Source organism: Garra rufa, chromosome 9 (genome assembly GCF_049309525.1).
Source record: "Garra rufa chromosome 9, GarRuf1.0, whole genome shotgun sequence".
In the NCBI taxonomy this organism is placed as follows: domain Eukaryota; kingdom Metazoa; phylum Chordata; class Actinopteri; order Cypriniformes; family Cyprinidae; genus Garra; species Garra rufa.
In genome coordinates this window covers 26,183,277-26,203,686 of record NC_133369.1, presented here as the reverse complement: position 1 = coordinate 26,203,686, position 20,410 = coordinate 26,183,277, and the positions used below count along the sequence as shown (strand labels likewise).

The 20,410-nt window shown below is 35.0% G+C and overlaps 2 protein-coding genes across 3 annotated transcripts; one reads left to right on the top strand and one right to left on the bottom strand.

The window, feature by feature from the left end:
* The first annotated feature begins 106 nt into the window (after nt 1-106).
* trpv6 (transient receptor potential cation channel, subfamily V, member 6) lies at nt 107-8,985 on the top strand. Its single transcript, XM_073846774.1, has 17 exons — nt 107-175; nt 650-810; nt 1,252-1,349; nt 1,431-1,553; nt 1,640-1,780; nt 1,908-2,006; nt 2,089-2,264; nt 2,360-2,506; nt 4,191-4,270; nt 6,607-6,742; nt 6,831-6,917; nt 7,002-7,078; nt 7,772-7,937; nt 8,030-8,096; nt 8,182-8,450; nt 8,531-8,637; nt 8,725-8,985. Exons 2-17 carry the CDS (start codon nt 680-682, stop codon nt 8,975-8,977), a joined length of 2,157 nt encoding a protein of 718 aa, XP_073702875.1. The 5' UTR covers nt 107-175; nt 650-679; the 3' UTR covers nt 8,978-8,985.
* Nucleotides 8,986-9,098: 113 nt separating this feature from the next.
* Nucleotides 9,099-19,697, bottom strand: LOC141342341 (CD209 antigen-like protein C). 2 transcript variants are annotated; one of them, XM_073846775.1, is made up of 7 exons: nt 19,427-19,697; nt 19,137-19,238; nt 16,214-16,324; nt 13,884-13,997; nt 13,611-13,762; nt 13,399-13,511; nt 9,099-9,578 (listed from the first exon to the last, which is right to left on the bottom strand). In XM_073846775.1, the coding sequence occupies exons 1-7, from the start codon at nt 19,521-19,523 to the stop codon at nt 9,455-9,457; spliced, it is 813 nt and encodes a 270-aa protein (XP_073702876.1). In that variant the 5' UTR covers nt 19,524-19,697; the 3' UTR covers nt 9,099-9,454. The 2 variants fall into 2 exon arrangements, with proteins under 2 accessions (XP_073702876.1, XP_073702877.1); XM_073846776.1 differs by lacking the exons at nt 19,137-19,238; nt 19,427-19,697 and adding an exon at nt 16,414-16,611.
* Between the last annotated feature and the right edge of the window lie 713 nt (nt 19,698-20,410).

Sequence of the window (20,410 nt, the reverse complement as noted above, 5' to 3'; positions counted from 1 at the left end):
CCTTGTTTTACTGTTCACCTGTGTGACGTCCTCCACCCTCCTTTCTAGACTCAGCTATAAGTATAAATACTGATGTCAGACTGCTTACCTTTGTATTGTCCACTGACAGTCAAACAAACATGTACATCAATTACTAAAAATAACTTTGGAATAACATATTAAGGATTTTTGTACGGTAGGTGAATATTGCTTTGAATGCTGGCAACTTTAGTACAGTATTGTAACAACTGCATATATAATTGATTGCTATGTTATGAAAGTAGATAGTAGGTTGTTTTCTGCATTTTTAAGAAATTTGGAAAAAGAAGAATAATGTTAACACATTAAGAATAATGTGTTTCATATGTTAAATTCTAGTCAAAAATAATAGTAGACACTGTAGTAGTAATAGTAAAAATAAAACATTAAAAATATAAAAGATTTTGAATCATCATAAATGCAATAAATTAAATCAAAAAACGAATTTAAGGGTTAGATTAGAATGCACAAAAACATGTGATCGACTGTTTTTGTAATAATTGTTAAAAAGTATTGTTACTCTTAAAGGATCTTTTTAATTATTATGATAAAATATATTAAGTTGAACATGCTGAAATTGCTTTTTTCTGAGGCTTAGCTTATTTTGACAATGTCAATTTCTTCTCGCCAGTCTTATTGGTCCGAAACTCCTCCAGAAACCATGTCACCAGCCATCTCCAGAACTGCTGCAGGCGAGATAAACCATTGGTGCAGTCAACTGAAGTTCCGCCTTCAGCATAGAAAAGGATGGAATGAAATGTTGGACGAGACCTTCCTCATGCAGAACAAAAAGTAAAACATTTAGAAACTACATTTTCAAGGAAATGCCAGTGATTGGAAGACAGTGAAAGAAGATTGTGGACTTTGGTTTTCAGTCTAAATTAACACATTTAATTTTGTCTAACCTGTGATTTAAAATGATATATCACATGAAAATGAAAGTTCTTTCTTTAATTAATCACCCTTGTGTCGTTCCAACCCCATAAGACACAGATTAAGATATTTTTGATGAAATTCCCTACTGAAAATGAAGTTGTTACTGATTTGGAACGACATGAGGGTGAGTAATTAGTGACAGAATTTTCTTTTTTAGGTGAACTATTTCTTTAAAATTGTAGATTGTGGCAAAGTCTAAGCCAGATTTAAGTGCAATTCTAATTCATAAATCAACAAAAAACATCCTGATTTCAGCTCACACCTGCTGTTTTACTCACATCTCTTTATGTTCTGCAGAGTAAATGACATCCCCCTGTTTTCCGCCACTAAGGAGAATAATGCAGCCTGTATAAAGAAACTGCTTGACTGTTCATCGACAAACATCTTTGAAAGAGGTAAACCACACTTTTTGCCTGGCACACTGAATGACAAATACAGAATTTCAGTGTGGATCTGACATTGGGTCTTCATTCTAGGTGAACTTGGAGAAACAGCTCTGCACGTTGCTGTGATGAGTGATAATCTTGATGCGGCTATGGCGCTAATGGATGGAGCGCCGGAGCTCATCAACGAGCCCATGACATCTGAACTCTACCAAGGTCCTCATTTAAAAAAAAAAAAAAAAAAACTTCCTTAAACATTTTATGCAGTTTATTAACTCAAGAATGTATGCTCTGATTGACAGGTTTAACAGCCCTTCACATTGCCGCAGTTAACCAGAATGTTAACTTAGTTCAGGAGTTGATAAAAAGAGGAGGTGATGTGGCGACCCCCAGAGTCACAGGCATGTACTTTCGCAAAAGAAGAGGAGGACTTCTGTACTTTGGTGAGATTGATGTTTCTATTCTAGTATTCAGTTTTGGAAATTATCTAAATATATTGGAATACAATAGGATGTAGTTTCCTTTGACTATGACAAAAAATACATGCATAAATAAATTGTGTGATTATAGGTGAGCACATCCTGGCATTTGCGAGCTGTGTGGGTAATGAAGAAATTATAACCATGCTGATAAAAGCCGGAGCTAATATCCGGGCCCAGGATTCCCTGGGTAAGAGAAAATATCCTTCTGGCCTAATTAGTTATTTATATCTGCATCTGCGGTTGTAATTCTTTCTCTCTCTCATGCACAGGTAATACCATCCTTCATCTGTTGATTCTACAGCCCAATAAAACAACAGCATGTCAAGTTTTTGATCTGCTGATGACACATGATGCAGATCTGGACCCTGCGATCCCCCTAGACATGGTCCCAAACTACAGAGGCCTCACACCGTTCAAACTCGCTGCAAAGGAGGGCAATCTTGTGGTAGGAGAACTGTCTTGCAAAAACATGCATCTTTATCTCGAACAGAATTGCAGCATGTAAAGAACACTGAGGAATGTTTTGGGGATGTTGTGCAGGCCTTCCAGCACTTGGTTAACCGCAGGCGGATTATTCAGTGGAGTCTGGGACCATTGTCTTCCAATCTTTATGACCTCACTGAGATCGACTCAAGGGAAGATGACCTCTCAGTGCTTGAGATCATTGTCAGCAGTCAAAAAAAAGAGGTGTGTAAGTGTGTGCAGGACACATTACTGCAATATCAAACAACACCTGACAGGAAGAAGCAGAACAACTCAAGTCAAGCAGATCACTATATTTACACTATATTGCCAAAAGTATTGGGACACCCCCTTCTAGTGAACAGGTTTGACTACTGTAGTCATTTCCATGAGTATATATTTTTTTAAAGTTTAAGCATATAAAGATATTCTAGGAAATTGTGTGCTTCTAATTGTATAGCAACAGTATGGACAGGACCCTTTTCTATTCTAACATGACGATGTCTCCTCTGTGTATAAGGCAAGGTTCAAATAGAAATGATTCAATCAGTCAGTGTGGAAGAACTTGACTGATCTGCAGAAAGCCAAGTCCTCATCCCAGTTGAACACCTCATGTGTGACTTTAAATGCAGACCTTGAGCTAAAACCTCATCACCAAACACCAGGGAGTTGTAAATGCACTACATGGACAAAAATATTGAACAGAAAAGGGCACTTTCAAAACTGTGGCAACAAATTTGGAATCATAATTAATGCATTTAAAAATAGCATTTTCATCTCTGTTGCCACAGTTTTTGGAAGTGTATGTAAAAGTCATTGGCGTTTGGTGATGAGTCTTTAGCTCAAGGTCTGCATTTAAAGTCACAGGTGTTTAGCTGGGATTACGAATTGGCTTTCTGCAGACCAGTCAAGCTCTTCCACACTGACTGAATCATTTCAATTTAAAGCTTTCCTTATACACAGAGGCATTGTCATGTTAGAATATAAAAGGGTTCAGTTCAAACTGTTGCTATAAAATTAGAAGCACACAATTCCCTAGAATATCATTATTTGCTTAAACATTAAGATTTGTACTCATGGAAATGACTAAAGTAGTCAAACCTGTCCATTAGAAGGGGTGCCAAAATGATTCTGAAGCTTTATCTCTGCAAAGCTTTGACATAATGACACCAAACATTGTGTGCGCCTTTGTCACCTCACACTAAACACACCGCATCGATTTGATAACAGCGCCACCTGTTTGGTCTAGCGTAATAAGCCATTAAATCATATCAGTAGGCGTTCTACATTATTTTTCTGTCATTTTGACTAAAATCATCTTAAAATGGCTTCTTTTCACTCATTATTGCAGTTGGTCTGCTGTTCCTGTCATCTTTGCTCCTCATTTTCCCTTTTGAGCGCTTGCCCCCGTAATTGCTGCTTGCAGCTATATTTGGCATTGTTTCTAGTAAAAATTGTATTATAGAGCTTTCTAATTGATTTGTTACTAGTAAAAATATAATTACGACGAGTAACGCTTAGTATATTTTAGGCTAAAATGGCTTGCTATAGAGTTTGCAGGAGATCATGTAGAAATCAGCAGAACTGAAAACCAGCACTTTGGGTGATGAGTGGATTGTAACATAGCCGCCTCCAATTGGCCACTGCGATCATTAAATCGACAGATATGTCTGTCAGTTGCTATTGCTGAGTGCTGTAAAAACACGCTTTCAAGCCCCAAACCGCAAATTTAAAGGATTTTTGTGATGGATCGAAGGATTGAATGTTAAATTATTGCAATATAAATTTAGATTTAAAGACATGTTTTGTGGGATTATTTTGAGGGAAAAAAATCTAATCTAATTGCTGTAGATGGACTGTTCTCAGTTAAGCTCTTAACAAAGTGCTTTGGTTTCTTCTTTTGTCTCAGGCCAGAAGGATTCTTGAGTTGACTCCAGTTCGACAGCTCGTCAGACTGAAGTGGAATCTGTATGGGAGACATTACTTCAGGTGCCTTACTGTCACATACTATAAAAAACAACATTTACTAGGTTATTTTTTATTTAATTAACAAATTAGTAATATTTACAGCTGTTCAAAAATAAACAAACATGCTGTTTTGGTTTCAATCAAGTGAACTACTGAAATATCGACATTTCTGAAATGCCCTTGACTTCAGAATCCACAAAGTTCATATTTTTTGGTATGTTAAAAAAACAATTACAAAATAACTTACTGGTTTGTCTATTTTAGATCAATTAATTAAATTTCATGGTGAAAAATATGATAATTAAATTATATTATATTATATTATATTATATTATATTATATTATACAGGGTGGCCGCGGATCCTTAAAAAGTCTTAAAAAGTCTTAAATTCCGTTGTCCTAAAATAAGGCCTTTAAATGTCTTAATTTGTCTTAAATCTAAATCCAAGGGTCTTAAATTTTTTACACTTTGAAAAGGAAAAGTTTATCGTTTTGAGGGGAATCTCCTGCGCAGGTTCTAAATCTGTTCTGTTGCTAGACACGCGCTTGCTTGACAACGCCTCAGTGTTGCCAGATTTAGCGGGTTTCCGCCCAACTACACGCATTTGAATCGCAGATTAGCTGTTAAGTTTAACCATCATAGAGTAAAAGTTTATAATTAGCACATGTTTTTACGTTGCCGCACACAACTGGCGCGAGCACGCGCAGAGAGAGAGAGAGGCGCGCGGCGCGATTCACACAGATTGATTCCTCTTTAACTGCTATTTGAACGGAAACGTACATACCAAGTCATGTCTTGATACCCGTTTTGGTATTCTGTTTAACAGTCGTTTATGTCTTCAGTGAACCGAAACAGCTGAGAAAGAGATGCGTGCCAGTATTCGGTTTGGGCATTTGGCCTTAAAGAGACAGCGTCCTATAAATACCTGCAGTGAGAAACACTAGTTATTTTACAATTAATTATTAAATTTCCCCTCCTGAATACTAGTTTTATTGATTTTATTACTAACTTTATGTTGTATTCATTTACACTTGTCATTTGTGTAATTGTTCTTGTTTTGTTACTGAACTTTAGTTCAGCTAGTAGTTTTTGCTGTGGATGAGAAGTATCCTACCTAAAGTAAGCATTCAGTAATTAGGAAAAAAACAATTTTTTTTTTTTTTTTTTTTTTTTTGCTGATCCGAAAAATGATCCGATCCATGACTCAAAATCCATGTTTGTTACACTGTTACATTGGCTTCAAAGTGTGTGAGAGCCTTGACTTTGTCATGGAATAGAAAATAATTTCTTCTTCTGGAATAGTGTTTTCTGTTGAATATTCCCAAGAATAATCAGTTAAATAAAATAATAATTTAAAATATCTTCATAGTTTTGTGCTAGACTTTTGCGGGACTTTCAATTTGGTCTTAAATTTAGTTTGAAAATGGTATTAAAAAGTCTTAAAATGTCTTAAATTTAACTTGGTCAAACCTGTAGACACCCTGTTATATTATATTATGTTCTTGGCATTGGCAGCACTGTGCTTTCCTGTTTCTTGTGCATTACATTAATTATATTATATTATTTTATATTATATTATGAACTACTGAAATATCTACATTTCTTAAATACCTTTGATATCAGAATCCATACAATTCAGATTTTTGTGTGTAAAATAAAAATAATCTATACAAAATTTTTACTGTTTTGTCTATTTTAGATCAGTGAATTAAATTTCATGGGGAAAATATGATTATATTATATTATATTAAACTCTATATATTGAACTACTAAAATATCTATATTTCTTAAATGCCATTTTCTTCAGAATCCACAAACTTTTGCTGATCAGTGTTAATAAGATAAAGTACAAATAATGTTTACTAGTTTGTCTGTTTTAGATCAATGAATTATATTTAATGGTAAAAATATTATATTATATTATATTATATTATAGTTAATTCATTCCCTGGGAATGAAACCACAGATTTAAAATAAATATTTATTACATAGATCAGTAATTTGAATATTTTAAGCATTGGCAGCACCATGCTTTACTGTTTCTTGTACACATTATTATATTATATTATATTATTATATCTATTATCTAAATGTAATGTCATAAATAAAAAGGTTAATACAATTATGTTTTAATGTAGTCTAACATGATATATGGATGTTTAAAGGACCATTACATTATGTTGTCCCTGTTTCTCTTCAGCTGACTGTTCAACAGCTTTAACCTTTTCCACATAGTCATCATTTTTTATTATTTTATTTTGATAACACTGATGTGCTGTGACACCTTACAAAAACAAGAAAGCATGTTTATTATTTCAGTCCAACTAATGATGTTGCTGTCTTGATCTGTTTGCAGGATATTGATGCTGGTGTATCTGCTGTATATCAGCATATTCACTTTGTGTTGTATAAACCGCCCCCTGGAGGACCTTCCTGAGAATTTCACCAAAGCGAGCAACGACCATACCATAAAAGTGCAGAAAAGCTTTAAGGTGTGAAACGTTTTTATTTTGACATTTCTGTATGTCAGAGCACTTTTAAATATGTCTGCAACAAACTGATCTCTTTTTATATGTTTAGGAGAGCTATCAGACCAATAAAGATCACCTGCGTTTAATTGGAGAAATTGTTAGTGTCTTAGGAGCCATTGCAATTCTGCTAATTGAGGTCAGCAAAATTTCGTTTGACATTAGAAATATTATGTAATTAACATGTAAAATATTATATTAAATTGTATTGAATTTTTTTCAGATTCCAAGTATTTTGAAAGTGGGGGCAAAACGCTATTTTGGACAGTCTGCCCTTGGAGGACCCTTCCATGTCACTTTGTAAGTTCACATACTTACATATTTCAAAGTTTAACTTCATAAAAATTAATAGAAAAGCTGAATTTTCAGCATCATTACAACAGTCTTCAGTGTCACATGATTAATATGCTTAACAGTTGTGCTGCCAAATATTTCTTTGAAACGTGTGATACTTTTTCAGTTTTCCTTGATGAATGAAAAGTTTAAAAGAACAGCATTTATTCCAAACAGAAATCTTTTCTAGTCTTTCACTTTTCATCAATTAAACACATCCTAGCCAAATAAAGGTATTAATTTCCTATTAATAAAAAAGGACTGACCGCAAACTTTTGAACAATAGTGTATAAGATCTATATTTAAAAAAAAATAAAAAACCTGTTCTTTTAACACATTATTCATCAAAGAATCCTGAAAAAAGTATCACTGCTTCCAAAAACAAATTAAGCAGTACAACTGTTTAATAACATTGATAATAAATCAGCATATTAGAATAATTTCTGATAGATCATGTGACACTAAAAAGTGGAGTAATGATGCTGAAAATTCAGCTTTGATCACAGGAACAAATTAGATCCTAATATACTGTATATTAAAATGGAAAATGGGTATTTTACATCATAATATTTCTCAATATTACATTGTATGTTTTTTGATCAATTAAACTCAGCCTTGATGTGCATACAAAACTTATTTCTTTCATTATATCTGTGGCAGAATTAGCTACGCGTGTCTGGTTGTGGTTTTGTGTGTGCTGCGGACCACTGGAATAGCGTGTGAGGTTGTGCCAATGTCTTGGGCTTTGCTTCTTGGCTGGTCCAATCTCATGTACTTCGGCCGAGGTTTCGAGATGCTGGGACCCTATGTTATTGTGATTCAGAAGGTGGAGCATTTCACTGATGCAGCCTCTCACTCTTGTTGGTTTGTAGAGCCAATATATATTTATAACGGACATGTGTGGATGTTCTTTTGCAGACGATATTTGGTGACTTGACAAAGTTCATGTGGTTGTCCATTATCTTGCTCATTGGATCCTCTGCCGGTTAGTTCAAATGCAGTTGCATCAAAAGATACTTGTATCATATGTGAATATGGAACGTAATGAACTTCCTTGTCTACCTCCTTAGCTTTGTGGGTCTATTACATGACTCAAGAATCTTTAGCTTTACCGCCATACCGCACATTCCCCATCACCGTCTTCTCTCAGTTTGAGCTGAGCATCGGTTTGATAGACTTGCCAGTGGACCATACGTTCTACACCCATCCAGTCGTTCACTCTGTGCACATCTGCTTCAGTGTGCTCTCTTACGTCCTTCTCTTCAACCTCCTGATTGCCATGATGAGCGACACGCAGTGGAGGGTCACCCAGGAACGTGACGAACTCTGGAGGATCCAGGTTGGCATTGAAACTAGTACAATCCCACAGTAATTGTTTTGGAAGCACGCTGGGTGAAAAATCTGTTCCTCTGATCATAGGTGGTGGCCACTACTCTGATGCTCGAACGGAGGTTACCGTTTCGCCTGTGGCCTAGACTGGGCGTCTGTGGGTTGGCATTTGGCCTTGGAGAACGCTGGTACCTCCGGTAAGGAATCACAATTCCAGTACGAAAGCATCACTAAACACTCCATTTTGATTAGTCTTACTCATTCGCAACATCTTGTGATTCCAGAGTGGAGGATCGCAATGACCCATTGGTGCAAAAGATGAGACGCTACATTACCGCATTTTCAAAGGATGGAGAACCAACTAAGGAGGAAACAGGCAAGCTTGACCCTGCAAATGATCCACAGCAAGCCAATTTTATTGTGAAAAGCAAGCCTAGAGGCCAGAGGAGACCGATAAAATGCTGGCAGCTCATTCGGCAGAGTATAGAAGGGGAAAAGGAAGAAAGTGTGGATTCCACAGATAACAATTATATCTAAAAATGCCTCAGAATCAAGTAGCAATGTTTGGCTGATATGATATTCCTAATAAGTTAAGTTATTTAGTGTTTTATAATATAGACGTGTTGTATTGGGTAGACAAAGCTGAACTGTTCATCAATATTGTTACATACTTAAAGGTGGAAGTTTAATTAAGCAATACAAAAAGACATTTAATGAGCAATTCAGAACATTACTGTGTGACAATTAGACATATTTAGTGCAAATAAACAATCTTTGTATAAATGATCAGTACGGTTAGAAATTTGTGCAACTGTAATACAAATAAACAGGATATTTTCTAAGAATGCTAATTTTCTGCAGTTATACTGTACAAAAAAAACTGTGCTTTATGGATCAAATGTGTCCTTTTCTGATTAGAATCTGTAGAGAAAAGATGATTATCTTGAGTATTTGTCGAGTTATGATATCCAGATATATAGGTGATTTCAGTGGGTGCAGATGATGTTTGGGTGTCTACATCTTCTGACAAATGTACTGTAAGTATAAAGAGCAGGTTGATGGGCGCCAGCTACGTTCAGGTGGTTCATTTCCAGCCAGGATGGCACACTCTCCAGGAAAGGAAAGATCTCCCCAATATCTATGTGCGTGCATAAGAACCACAATCAGTCAGTAGCATTTTAAAATATTTGTTTGTATTTGACAGATGGATTTTCTTTTTTTATTTTGGCAAGTGCCTCTCTAAATTTATTTCCTATTTTATTTGTATTTTTCTGCTGTAACCACAAAAACTAGGCAATGGTTTTTCATATTTTCTACATTCTCTTTTTATATTAAAATAATGTTTCAAAATAGTTGATTTATGTAGTTTTGAATAAAAGGTAGAAAGATTTTTTTGTCCAAAAAACAAATAGATAATTGTATAATTAAAGTCCCCATAAAATCAAAATTAAAGTTTATTGTTTTTTATGTATGTGTTAGCCTTATGGTTATGTATAAGCTAGTGTGCTAAGAAACTATGACAAAATTCTCATATAGAAAACTTACAGTCACTAACTTCCGCCAATATAGATCAACAATTTTTGAGAAATCACCCTGCACTTCAGCTTCTCATCAAACTTTGTCCAATCAAATGCTCCCTAGAATCTGAAGCACCCCACCACCCACACTTTAAATACATGCTGTAGCTGCGGTTGAAATCAGTCACTTGTTCATAGAGTTAGTATTTTCTGTATTGCGAAAGGCACATAGTTCACTATATAGGGGATAGGGAACAATTTAGACAGTGTAAATATGCCATCGAGGCGAAAGAATTCTGGTTTTGTGTTGTGTAATGTGAACTGTTGCAGTGCGCATACAGTCTGCTCCTGTCCAGAGACATGATAGCACAGAGCTGATCATATGCGTGAATCAGTGCAGATCACAAAACATCTCAATTTCAATACACAGAATGCCATATTTTATAGCTATATATGAATGAGATGAGGAGGAGATCATTATGATCGTTGTTTTGCATTAGTAACAGTTTAACATTGATTCTTAATGGGGAATCTGTTAGACTGTGGCTGTCATAAGTTGTCAAATGTGGCTTTACTGATCTCAAAGGCTTTGGCCCAAGCTGTGATATAAACAAAACACTATTGGCTGTTTTTAAAAAGGTGTGGAGCTGCTTGATATGTCCCATCCTGTCTTCCTGTTTCAGTTGAAATTATGTCAACACACAAAACAACAAAACTACAACGGGCAATATAGCGGAATAGTCCCACCCTCTAAGGGTGTGTTCACACTTGTAGTTTGGTTCGTTTGGTTCATTTGGTCTGGACCAAAAAGGAAAAGGTATACGATTTTATTTTCACCATCAGCGAACTCACAAAGTGCTCAAAAAAGGCACCTTACCACCTTGTTGCTTCATGTTTGCCCTTTGCTCGTTTTGTTTTGGATACACCGCTTGTTCCCTTCATGAAGTCATGTCGCATAGTGTCATATCTTGTCTTTACTTCCTGTTTTTGGTTTGTTTAGAAGTATGTGGTCCTTGTTGCATTCATATTTCAATCGTACTGCACCAGAGTTCGTTTAGAAGCAGACCGAGACCCATCTTTTTTAGCAGTCTCAGTCCGCTTGTTTGGTGCGCACCAGGGTTCAGATGGACGCATTTACACTTCCTTAAATGAACCGCACTAACAAAGCAATCGCATTGGAGTTTGCTTTAATCGAAGGAAACATTACAAGTGTGAACACATCCTAAATGAAAGAGCCAGCCACTGATTGGTAATGTCATTGCATCACTGCAGCGGCCATTAGAAGCTCCTCTTTTTATAGCATAACTTATGTGCATTAACATTAGGTGGTCTAGTCTGAAAAATAAGTTTTTTAAATGCTATTTGAGCAAAAGAAAAAACTTTCATGGGGCAGTTCATTTCAGATTTTGTTGCTAACTTGAAATATGTAATTTCATTGTGAGTTCAATGAGCTGTTTTTGAGATTTCAGGATCTCCCTGTTCATTTAGATAGGACTTGCCTGGAGCCTAAACAGAGTTTCCTTGAAAGGAACTTTGGTTTCAAAGCACTTCAGTGGATCTTCAAAGGTCCACCACAGTGCTTTGAAACATGCAGTGTTATTCTATGTGCTGATATATTTTCAACTGAAACAGGAAGACAGGGCAGGACACATCCAGCAGTCCCACCCCCCTTTTTAATAGCCAATAGCAGTTCGTTTATATCACAGCTTGGCCTCAGTGAAGCCGTATTTGATGGCGTATGGCAGCCAATATCTCATCCATATTGCTACACTATATACTATTCTGTGTAAAATTCAAATAGGTCCGATAATGTTTTATGGTAAGTTCTTTTGCACTAACAAGAGATCTCTGGACCAGAGCAGAGTCTGTGCACGCTCTGGTGGTTTGCGTAATAGAGCATGAAACCAGACTTCTTTTGTCCCAATGGAAAGCATATTTTCACTGTCTAAATTTTCTATCCCCTATACCAGCGGTTCCCAACCGGGGGGTCGCGACCCACAAGGGGGCCTCAGTGATCCTTCAGGGGGGCCGCGAGATATCTTAAAATTAATGTAAATATTATCCTATAATTGTTTAATTTCATTATTAATGCGCTAAATGAGAATAATAAAAGCACAGCCTCTCTCGTGTTCTGTGATTGATTGCTTCAGACTAGGCGCAGCAAGCCTCATCGCACTGTTAAATACAGACTGAATGGCGGCTCAAAACTTCCAAATGCTGTACGCAAACTAATGTTACATCTCTCGGCTGCATGCATGAAGCAAACCGTCGTAAAGGTAAAAGGTAAAAACGATTAGTGTCATAATAACGAACTTGCGCGTGCCTAATGTCTCGTGTAAATCAGAGTCGTGCATGAGACACGCATAAGTCTGCTATTGATAAACAAACTATGCGCGCTCTCGGGGCTCTGATCCCTATCGTATTTTTGCGTGAAATTACAAACATTTGCCTAGTTGTCCAAATTAATGTGAGTGTTTTATAATAGATGCTCACCCATAGAAGAGGAGTAAGGCTCGGTGTTTATGAGCATCAGGCGCGCACTGACAGAGTTCACTGATCCCGTCTTCATCAAACCTTCACATCGATGTGTTTCAACAGATTTAGAATGTATTTGCTGTAGTTTGAATTCGTGTATTATTTTTTTAATGGATACAAACAGTAGCCATTCAGTCAGTCAAGTTAAAAGGGATAGGTTTAGTGGTCTTTTGGTATCTACCTGTTGTAGAGCAGGTTCACTTATTTAAGAAAAAGTACTCTTAAGTTGTAAAGAATGTCTGAAGTAAAATAATTTTAAAAGTTAGAATTGAGCAGAGGTTTTCTTTAAAGATTATAAGGTATATTTGAAGTTTTAATTTAATTTTTATTTGAATTTTGAGGGTTTTTTTATAACATGCAGTAGAAGAATAATTAAGGCAAAAGAAATGTTTTGGTTAATAAATAAGTTTTAAAAATAAATTATATTTTCTTTACTGTGGAAGTACAGTATAAGATGACATGTCAGGCATAGGGGGGCCTTGCAAAATTGGCCGGAGAAGGAGGGGGGCCCCAGAGTAAAAAAGGTTGCCCCTGCCCTATACAGTGCACTATGTGCCATTCACACTACAAAAAATACAAATTCTGTGAACAAGTGACAGATTTCAACCGCAGCTACACCATATATTTATAGTGTAGGGGCGGGACACTTTGGATTCTAGAGAGCATTTGATTGAACAGAAAGTTTGATGAGAAGCTGAAATGCAGGGTGATATAATTCATAGGGACTTTAATAATTGTCTTATTTTTTTTAAACAACGCACTGAATGTAAAAAATAAAAATAAAGGGGAAAAGTGTAAAAACCCCCCAAAAAGTGAAAAATCTTTGTAAATGATTTGCTCATTATTTATGGTTACAATCCTAACTTTTTTCAACTGGCCCCTTTTGAACCATAATTATTTTCTTACCTCACTGTCAGTGCAGTGTTGTTAATCCACATCCATTCATTTGTCCTATTCATTGCCACGTGACTTAGCCCAATCCAGTAGTGCAAATTCCCTTTTTTCTTACTCAGATACATCTGCAGAGATGAGATATTGTAAAAAAGCATATATGAATGCATTAATATGCGAATCAGTTCTGTTAGTTTTAATATCACAGTATTTACAGATTTACTGACCTGCACACGTTCATTAGTAATGACTGCAAGATCTCCTCCCATTCTCTGGCATTCCTCCCTGCTCTGCTGCCACATGAGGCGATTATGAGACAGGAAGTAACAAGTATTCTCAAACCTCAGCCAGCCTTTGCCACATTCTACGCACATGCGCACTGCACACAAACATTTAGGTGGGGAAAAAAGCAAAGACTAAAGTGAAGTAAACAGTTTCAAATAGGAAAAAAAATCAATAAAACCTTTAGATAAACGTATGTCTGTTGTTCACAAACTCACAAGGCTGTTGGTAATGCTCTTGGTAAAGCTCTTGGCATTTCGTAAAGTCACATTCCTGTTTCGGTGGAGATTTGGCAGTCTGCTCGACTTCCTGACATGGCTGCGTCCCAGTCACTGTTCAGAAAATAATGTAAGCGTGCATCCTCTATAAAACCAAATGCCATGGCAAGCACCATTTCCACCAAAACACCATAGTTACTAGTTATTTTTGTATTGTGGAGACATAATAAAGTAACATGGAGATCTTGAAACAACTAGTCAGTGCAAGAAAATATCGGAATCTTTCATTTTGTGTACAATACCAGTCAAACATTTTTGGAACAGTACGGTTTTTTTTCTGCATCAATTTGATCCAAAATACAGCAAAAGTAGTAATATTGTGAAATATTTGTACAATTTTATTTAAAATAACTGATTATTTGAATATTATTTTAAAATGTAATTTATTCCTGTGATCAAAGCAAAATTTTCACATGATCCTTCAGAAATTGTTCTAATATGCTGATTTGCTGTTCAAGAAACTTTTATTATTATTATTATCAATATTTAAAGCATTTCAGCATTTATCTGAAATAAAAAAGCTTTTGTAACATTATACACTGTACCATTCAAAAGCTTGAAGTTAGTATAATTTTTTTTAATACTTTTATTTAGCAAGGATGCTTTAGATCAAAATGGATGATAAAGACATGTATAATGTTACAAAATATTTCTATTTCAGATAAATGCTGTTCTTTTGAACTTTCTATTCATCAAAGAAATCTGAAAAAATCTACTTATTACTAAGCTGTTAAATAACAAATGTTTTTGAGCAGCAAATCAGAACATTAGAATGATTTCTGAAGAATCGTGGGACTGGAGTAATGATGCTAAAAATTCAGCTTTGAAATCCCAGGAATAAATTATATTTTAAACTATAATCAAATAGAAAACAGTTATTTTAAATAGTAAAAATATTTAATAGCTTTACTGTTTTTGCTGTACTTTGGATCAAATAAATGATGGCTTGGTGAACAAAAGAGACTTCTTTTTCTTCTTTTAAAAAAACATTAAAAATCTTTGACTGGTAGTGTAATATTCTTTTTTTAATCACATTTTCTCAAAAGTAAATGCTATATTGTTTTTTGTACTAATTTTAACCCATCTACTGTTCTAAAAACTGCACCCACTTGTGATCCTTGAAACCCCTTTAAAAAGTCATAATCGCTTCTTGATTATGCTACACCTGATCTAAAGACCACTTTTAAGAAAAATGTGTTATTATCTGATCTCAAATTACAGCGAAGTGATTTTAATTCAACAATTATTAAGTAACACTTAAAAATGTAAAGAACTCAGAGATACTACTCGGGAGAAAATTACATCCTTTGGCACCATTGCACCCTATCATGGAGAATAGCATGTGTGAAGGGTTAAACCATAGATATTATTTTAAATGTTAAATATTTTTCATTCAAATTCAATTGGGAAGTTAATTTTGGAAATGTTATAAGTTACAGATTACAAGTTACCCTATTTAAAATGTAATAAGTAGTGTAAGTTTCTATTTCTTTTTTAAAGTAATGTTACTGATTACATTTGATTACTTTTTTATTACTTTTCTAAATTTCTAATGAATGATTTTAACTGTTAATCTTTTTCAAACATTAAAAGCAGGAAAGGTTAACCTTACAGTACTCAACACTGATTAGCCTACTGTCTCTTTCAAAAGCTTTCATCACTTGAAATTAAGATTAAGAATAATTGACGACATTCTGTTGAATTATTAGAAAATAACGCACACCCGATGTGTGTGTGGATTATATTCCCTGTTGAAAAAAACTGCTAAAACCAGCCTAGGCTGGTTGGCGGGTTTTAGCTGGTCACAGCAGGCTGGTTTTAGAGGGCTTTTGGCACTTTCCCAGCCTGGCCAGGCTGGGAGACCAGCTAAAAACCAGCTACGTCCATCTTAAACCAGCTAGCCTAGGCTGGTTTTAGCTGGGTGGTTTTTCAGCAGGGTTCTATGTAACCCCCTTTGTAATTGCTAACATTTTTCTTTGTGATTTAATTACAGAATTTTCTCAGTAACTGTAATGGATTACAGTTACATTTATTTTGTTGTACGCAGTTACATGTAACTAGTTACTTCCAAACACTAGCACTAAACTAGCTTATTTTTCTCTTGTTTAGAGATTGTTGACACAAAGCTTAATTGTTTCCCAAATCAAAAACGATGAAGTATTTATAGCTTATCTTGACCAAAAACGACCCAAAGACAATAAAAGGGTTAAATGAATACAATACTAGTTTATATGTCCAAAGCTGTACATATAAAAGATGGCCATACTTACACTTAGTAAACAGCACAAGAATCACAATCAGCAACAGGACGCAGATGACAAAAAGAACCAGCGAAACGATGCGGTAAACGCGTAGCTTCCGTTGAATATCTGGTGATGTATCTGGAGAAAAACAAAATACATTCCTCGTTACATGGACCGTCAAATGGCGGAAGTCAACAGAGGTGCACAGCAGACGCAACATTCATCACCTGAATCCGGCTCCAGCTGTTTTGGTTTAAACTTGCCGTCTGTGAAATTGCCGAAATTGCACAGTTTTACGTACATGATTCTGCTGATGCAAAACCGTTTGTGTCTCGGTTCGATGAAGGCCAGGGAATAATCTACAGACGTTTGTAATCTAGTGCGCACTTGACCGCATCTGGGCTCTTTATGTGCGCACGCACTAGCTCACTACGGGGGGGGGGGGGGGTTCGACCGCACGCATGGGCTTTGAAGACGTTCCCGTGGCAACCGTAGTTTACAATCTGAGGACGACGCGCCGTAACACAATATCGGCTCTGTGTCCTCAAGTGCCCTTTTGAAACCTTGAAGCGCTCTTTCTGGACAAAATAAGATACCCGCTGTCCTCGAGAGAACAAAATATGCAGCTGTGTCCCAGATATGCTTTTTACACAGTGAGCTATGGTCATACAAAAGACTCTAACAAATTATAGAGCAATGTATAATTTATGCGGGCCATGGTAAACGAAAACCACTTGGGTTACCTATAATGGAAAGAAATGCTGCTATAAATTTGTAAACTGTTAAATATAGTAAGCGCTAGAACTACAATTCGTAATGTTTTAAAGGTTAAGAATAGCCAACACTACCAGTCAGAAGTTTTTGAACAGTAAGGTTTTTAATGTTTTTTTTTTTAAAGAAGTCTCTTCTCTATGCTCTTTTTAAAATGTAATTTATCCCTGTGATCAAAGCTGAATTTCAGTCTTCGGTGTCACACGATCCTTCAGAAATCATTCTAACATGCTGATTTGCTGTTCAGGAAACATTTTTATTATTATCAACAATATTTAAAACAGTTAAGTGTATTGTTTTCACGATTCTGTGATGAGAAAGATCCAAATATCAGCATTTATTTGAAATAAAATCTTTTGTAACATTAGCTATTACCATTCAAAAGATTGGAGTCAGTATAATGTTTCTTTTTTTTTTTTTGGAAAGAAATTCTAGAAATTAAGCAAGGATGCTTTAAATTGATCAAAAGTGATGATAAAGACATTTATAATGTTACAAGATTTCTTTTTTAGATGAATACTGTTCTTCTGAGCTTTCTATTCATTAAAAAAACTGAACAATTCTATGCTGTTTTTTTAACATAATTTTTTTTTTTTCTTGAGCAACAAATCAGAATATTAGAATGACTTCTGAAGGATTGTGTGACTGGAGTAATGATGCTAAAAATTCAGCTTTGAAATCACAGCAATAAATTACATGTATATTCAATATATTTAAATAGAAAACAGTTTAAATAGTACAAATATTTTACAAATTTGACTGTTTTTGCTGTACTTTGGATCAAATAAATGCAAGCTTGGTGAGCAGAAGAGACAAAAAACAAAAAAACAACAAAAAAAAAACTTACTATTCAAAAAAATTTTGGCTGGTATTGTATGTTGCTGATAATTTTTTTTTTAACTGGGATGTGATAGAAAAATTATTAGATAGGAGGAAAAATGATAATGATCTAAAAATGATATTTGTTTTTGCGTCCTTCCATTAGTTTGGAAAGGTTCTGCATTCCCCGAAGACAAAAACCATTGAGTTCCCTTGCTCAAAAAGAAATGAAAAAAAAAAGTGTTAAGAACTAATTTAGAAACTTTATAAGGGGAAGCAAAAAAGTTTTGTGAATGCAAGCAAATGCAATAATTCTTGATTTCAATTGGGAGAAAAAGGATTCTTTAAGTCCCTGCATGAATCATAACATTTATTTATGTTTATTTTGACATTTTATGTTCTAATTTTGTTATTTTTCATTTTTATGGTCTATTATAATGTTACCTAAATGGCACTTGTGTGCATGTAGCATGTGACATTATCATAATATCACAAAATTATTACATTTTAAAATCTTGAGATCAGAAAGAATGTTTGTTTTGTTTAATACTTTGCTCTAACTCACTGACCATTGCATCATTTTGTTTTTTCTTCATCTCCATCTGTTTCTGTTCCTCTTTCTGTCCATTTTCACTTGTCCTGTTTTAGACCAGAGACAGCTGGATCCTATATTACACACTTTTATATCACACAACGAATATGCACATGAATGCATGTAAAAATACTTCATATTTATATATACACTTATATACACTCTTAAACATAAAGATTCTTTATTGGCATCGATGGTTCCATAAAGAACCTTGCACATCCACGGAACCTTTCAAATGCAGAAAAGCTTCTCTACAGTGGAAAAAGGTGTAGATTTAAAGGTTTAAATGTTCTTAAAAATTATTCTTTTAAGAACCATTCACTGAAAGGCAAAAAAACACCCCTTTGGAGTCTTTATTTTTAAGAATGTTATTTGCCTTGATGGTTAGAACCTTTAACATCTATGGATGCTTTCCATTGCACAAAAGGTTCTTTATAGTAGAAAAAGGTTGTTTTTAGAATATTAACATATTCTTTACACTAAGAAAAAAGTGGTTCTTTTAAGATCTGGTTATTGAAAAGTTGTTTGGGAACCCAAAATGGTTCTCCCATGGCATCACTGTGAGAAATACATATTGAAACCTTTATTTTTAAGAATGTAACATTATTGAGATAAAGGATTTGAATACTCCCAAATCTTCTTCATGATTTAAACCTATGCACGGGGCATTTGTATGATTAAATAAACATTTTTATTCACTTTATTAGCTATTTATTTTAAATGTACAGTGATAAGAAAATGAGTTTTAATGTGGATAAAAAGTGTTACCTTTATTGACCGTGTAAGAGCGAGTTGAAGAGGGAACACCATATTCATGCTCAGACGCACTGGTGAGAGTGGAATAAATATTCCCTTCATATACACGCTCTTCTGCAAAGTCAAGTAAAGAAGAATGATTAGATATGAAAAGAAAATTGATTTGTATGTAATGACGGAATACAGAAATGTTCTGCTTACATAATCCAGCCTCTCCCAAAGTAAAGAGAGGAGTCCTTCAACTTTTAAAGAGTTAACAACCTGTTGACTCTTTATAAATGAAAGATTGGATTTCATTTTACCTTTCGCCTCCTCTTTCCCTTGATCTTCTTTCTCCTTATTCTCCTCAACCGTTGCAATCTCCTCCAACTCCACTTCTACTTCTTTAGTGTTTGCCATTGCTTTTTGTTGTCTGCTAATTCCCTTGAGTTTCGTTTTCCTGGCAAACTTGTCAGACGTCCCAGTAGGTGCAAACTCTTTAGCAAAACTGATTCAATTTCCTATTGTCTAATAAATCCGTCCGGAAAAAATGACACAGTAAAGCTTCACATGCAAATATGCTGATCTGATGCTAATTCTTTCACAGCAGGATAATTCTGAGCATCACACATGATCAGTTTTTTTTTCCCGCAACTTCCTCATTACTTTTCGGCATGTTGCCACAATATCCTTCACTTCTCTCTTTTTCATACTGTCAGAAATAATCCAACCATTAATCAGGTCTTATCCTGAAGGAAAAGTCATTCAAACATATCAAACCAATGGTTTAGTGGTAAATGTTCAATAAAAAACGGCTGAATAGCACACTGTAAAAAGTTTTCAACAGATTCAACTTAAAAACCTAAGTTCAGCAGCTGCCTTAAGTTTTTAAGTTAAATCAGCTTAAACCACAAGTCATTTTAACTCATTACAATCAAAATTAGTTGATTTAACTTGTGAGTTTAAATGACTTAAGTTGATTTAACTTAACATTTTAAGCTGAAACTGGTGAAAACTTTTTAGTGTTTAAATTATGGTAATAGTATAAATAATACAATGACTTGAACCTCATTTGTGACCCTGGACCACAAAACCAGTGATAAGGGTCATTTTTTTGGGATAAAAAAAGCTGAATAAATAGGATTTCCATTGATGTTTGGCTGAGATCCAACTAATAATCTGCAATCTGAGGGTGCAAAATAACTAAATTTTGAGAAAATCGCCTTTAAAGTTGTCCAAATGAACTTCTTAGCAATACTAATCAAAGATTACGTTTTGATATATTTACGGTAGGAAATTTACTAAAT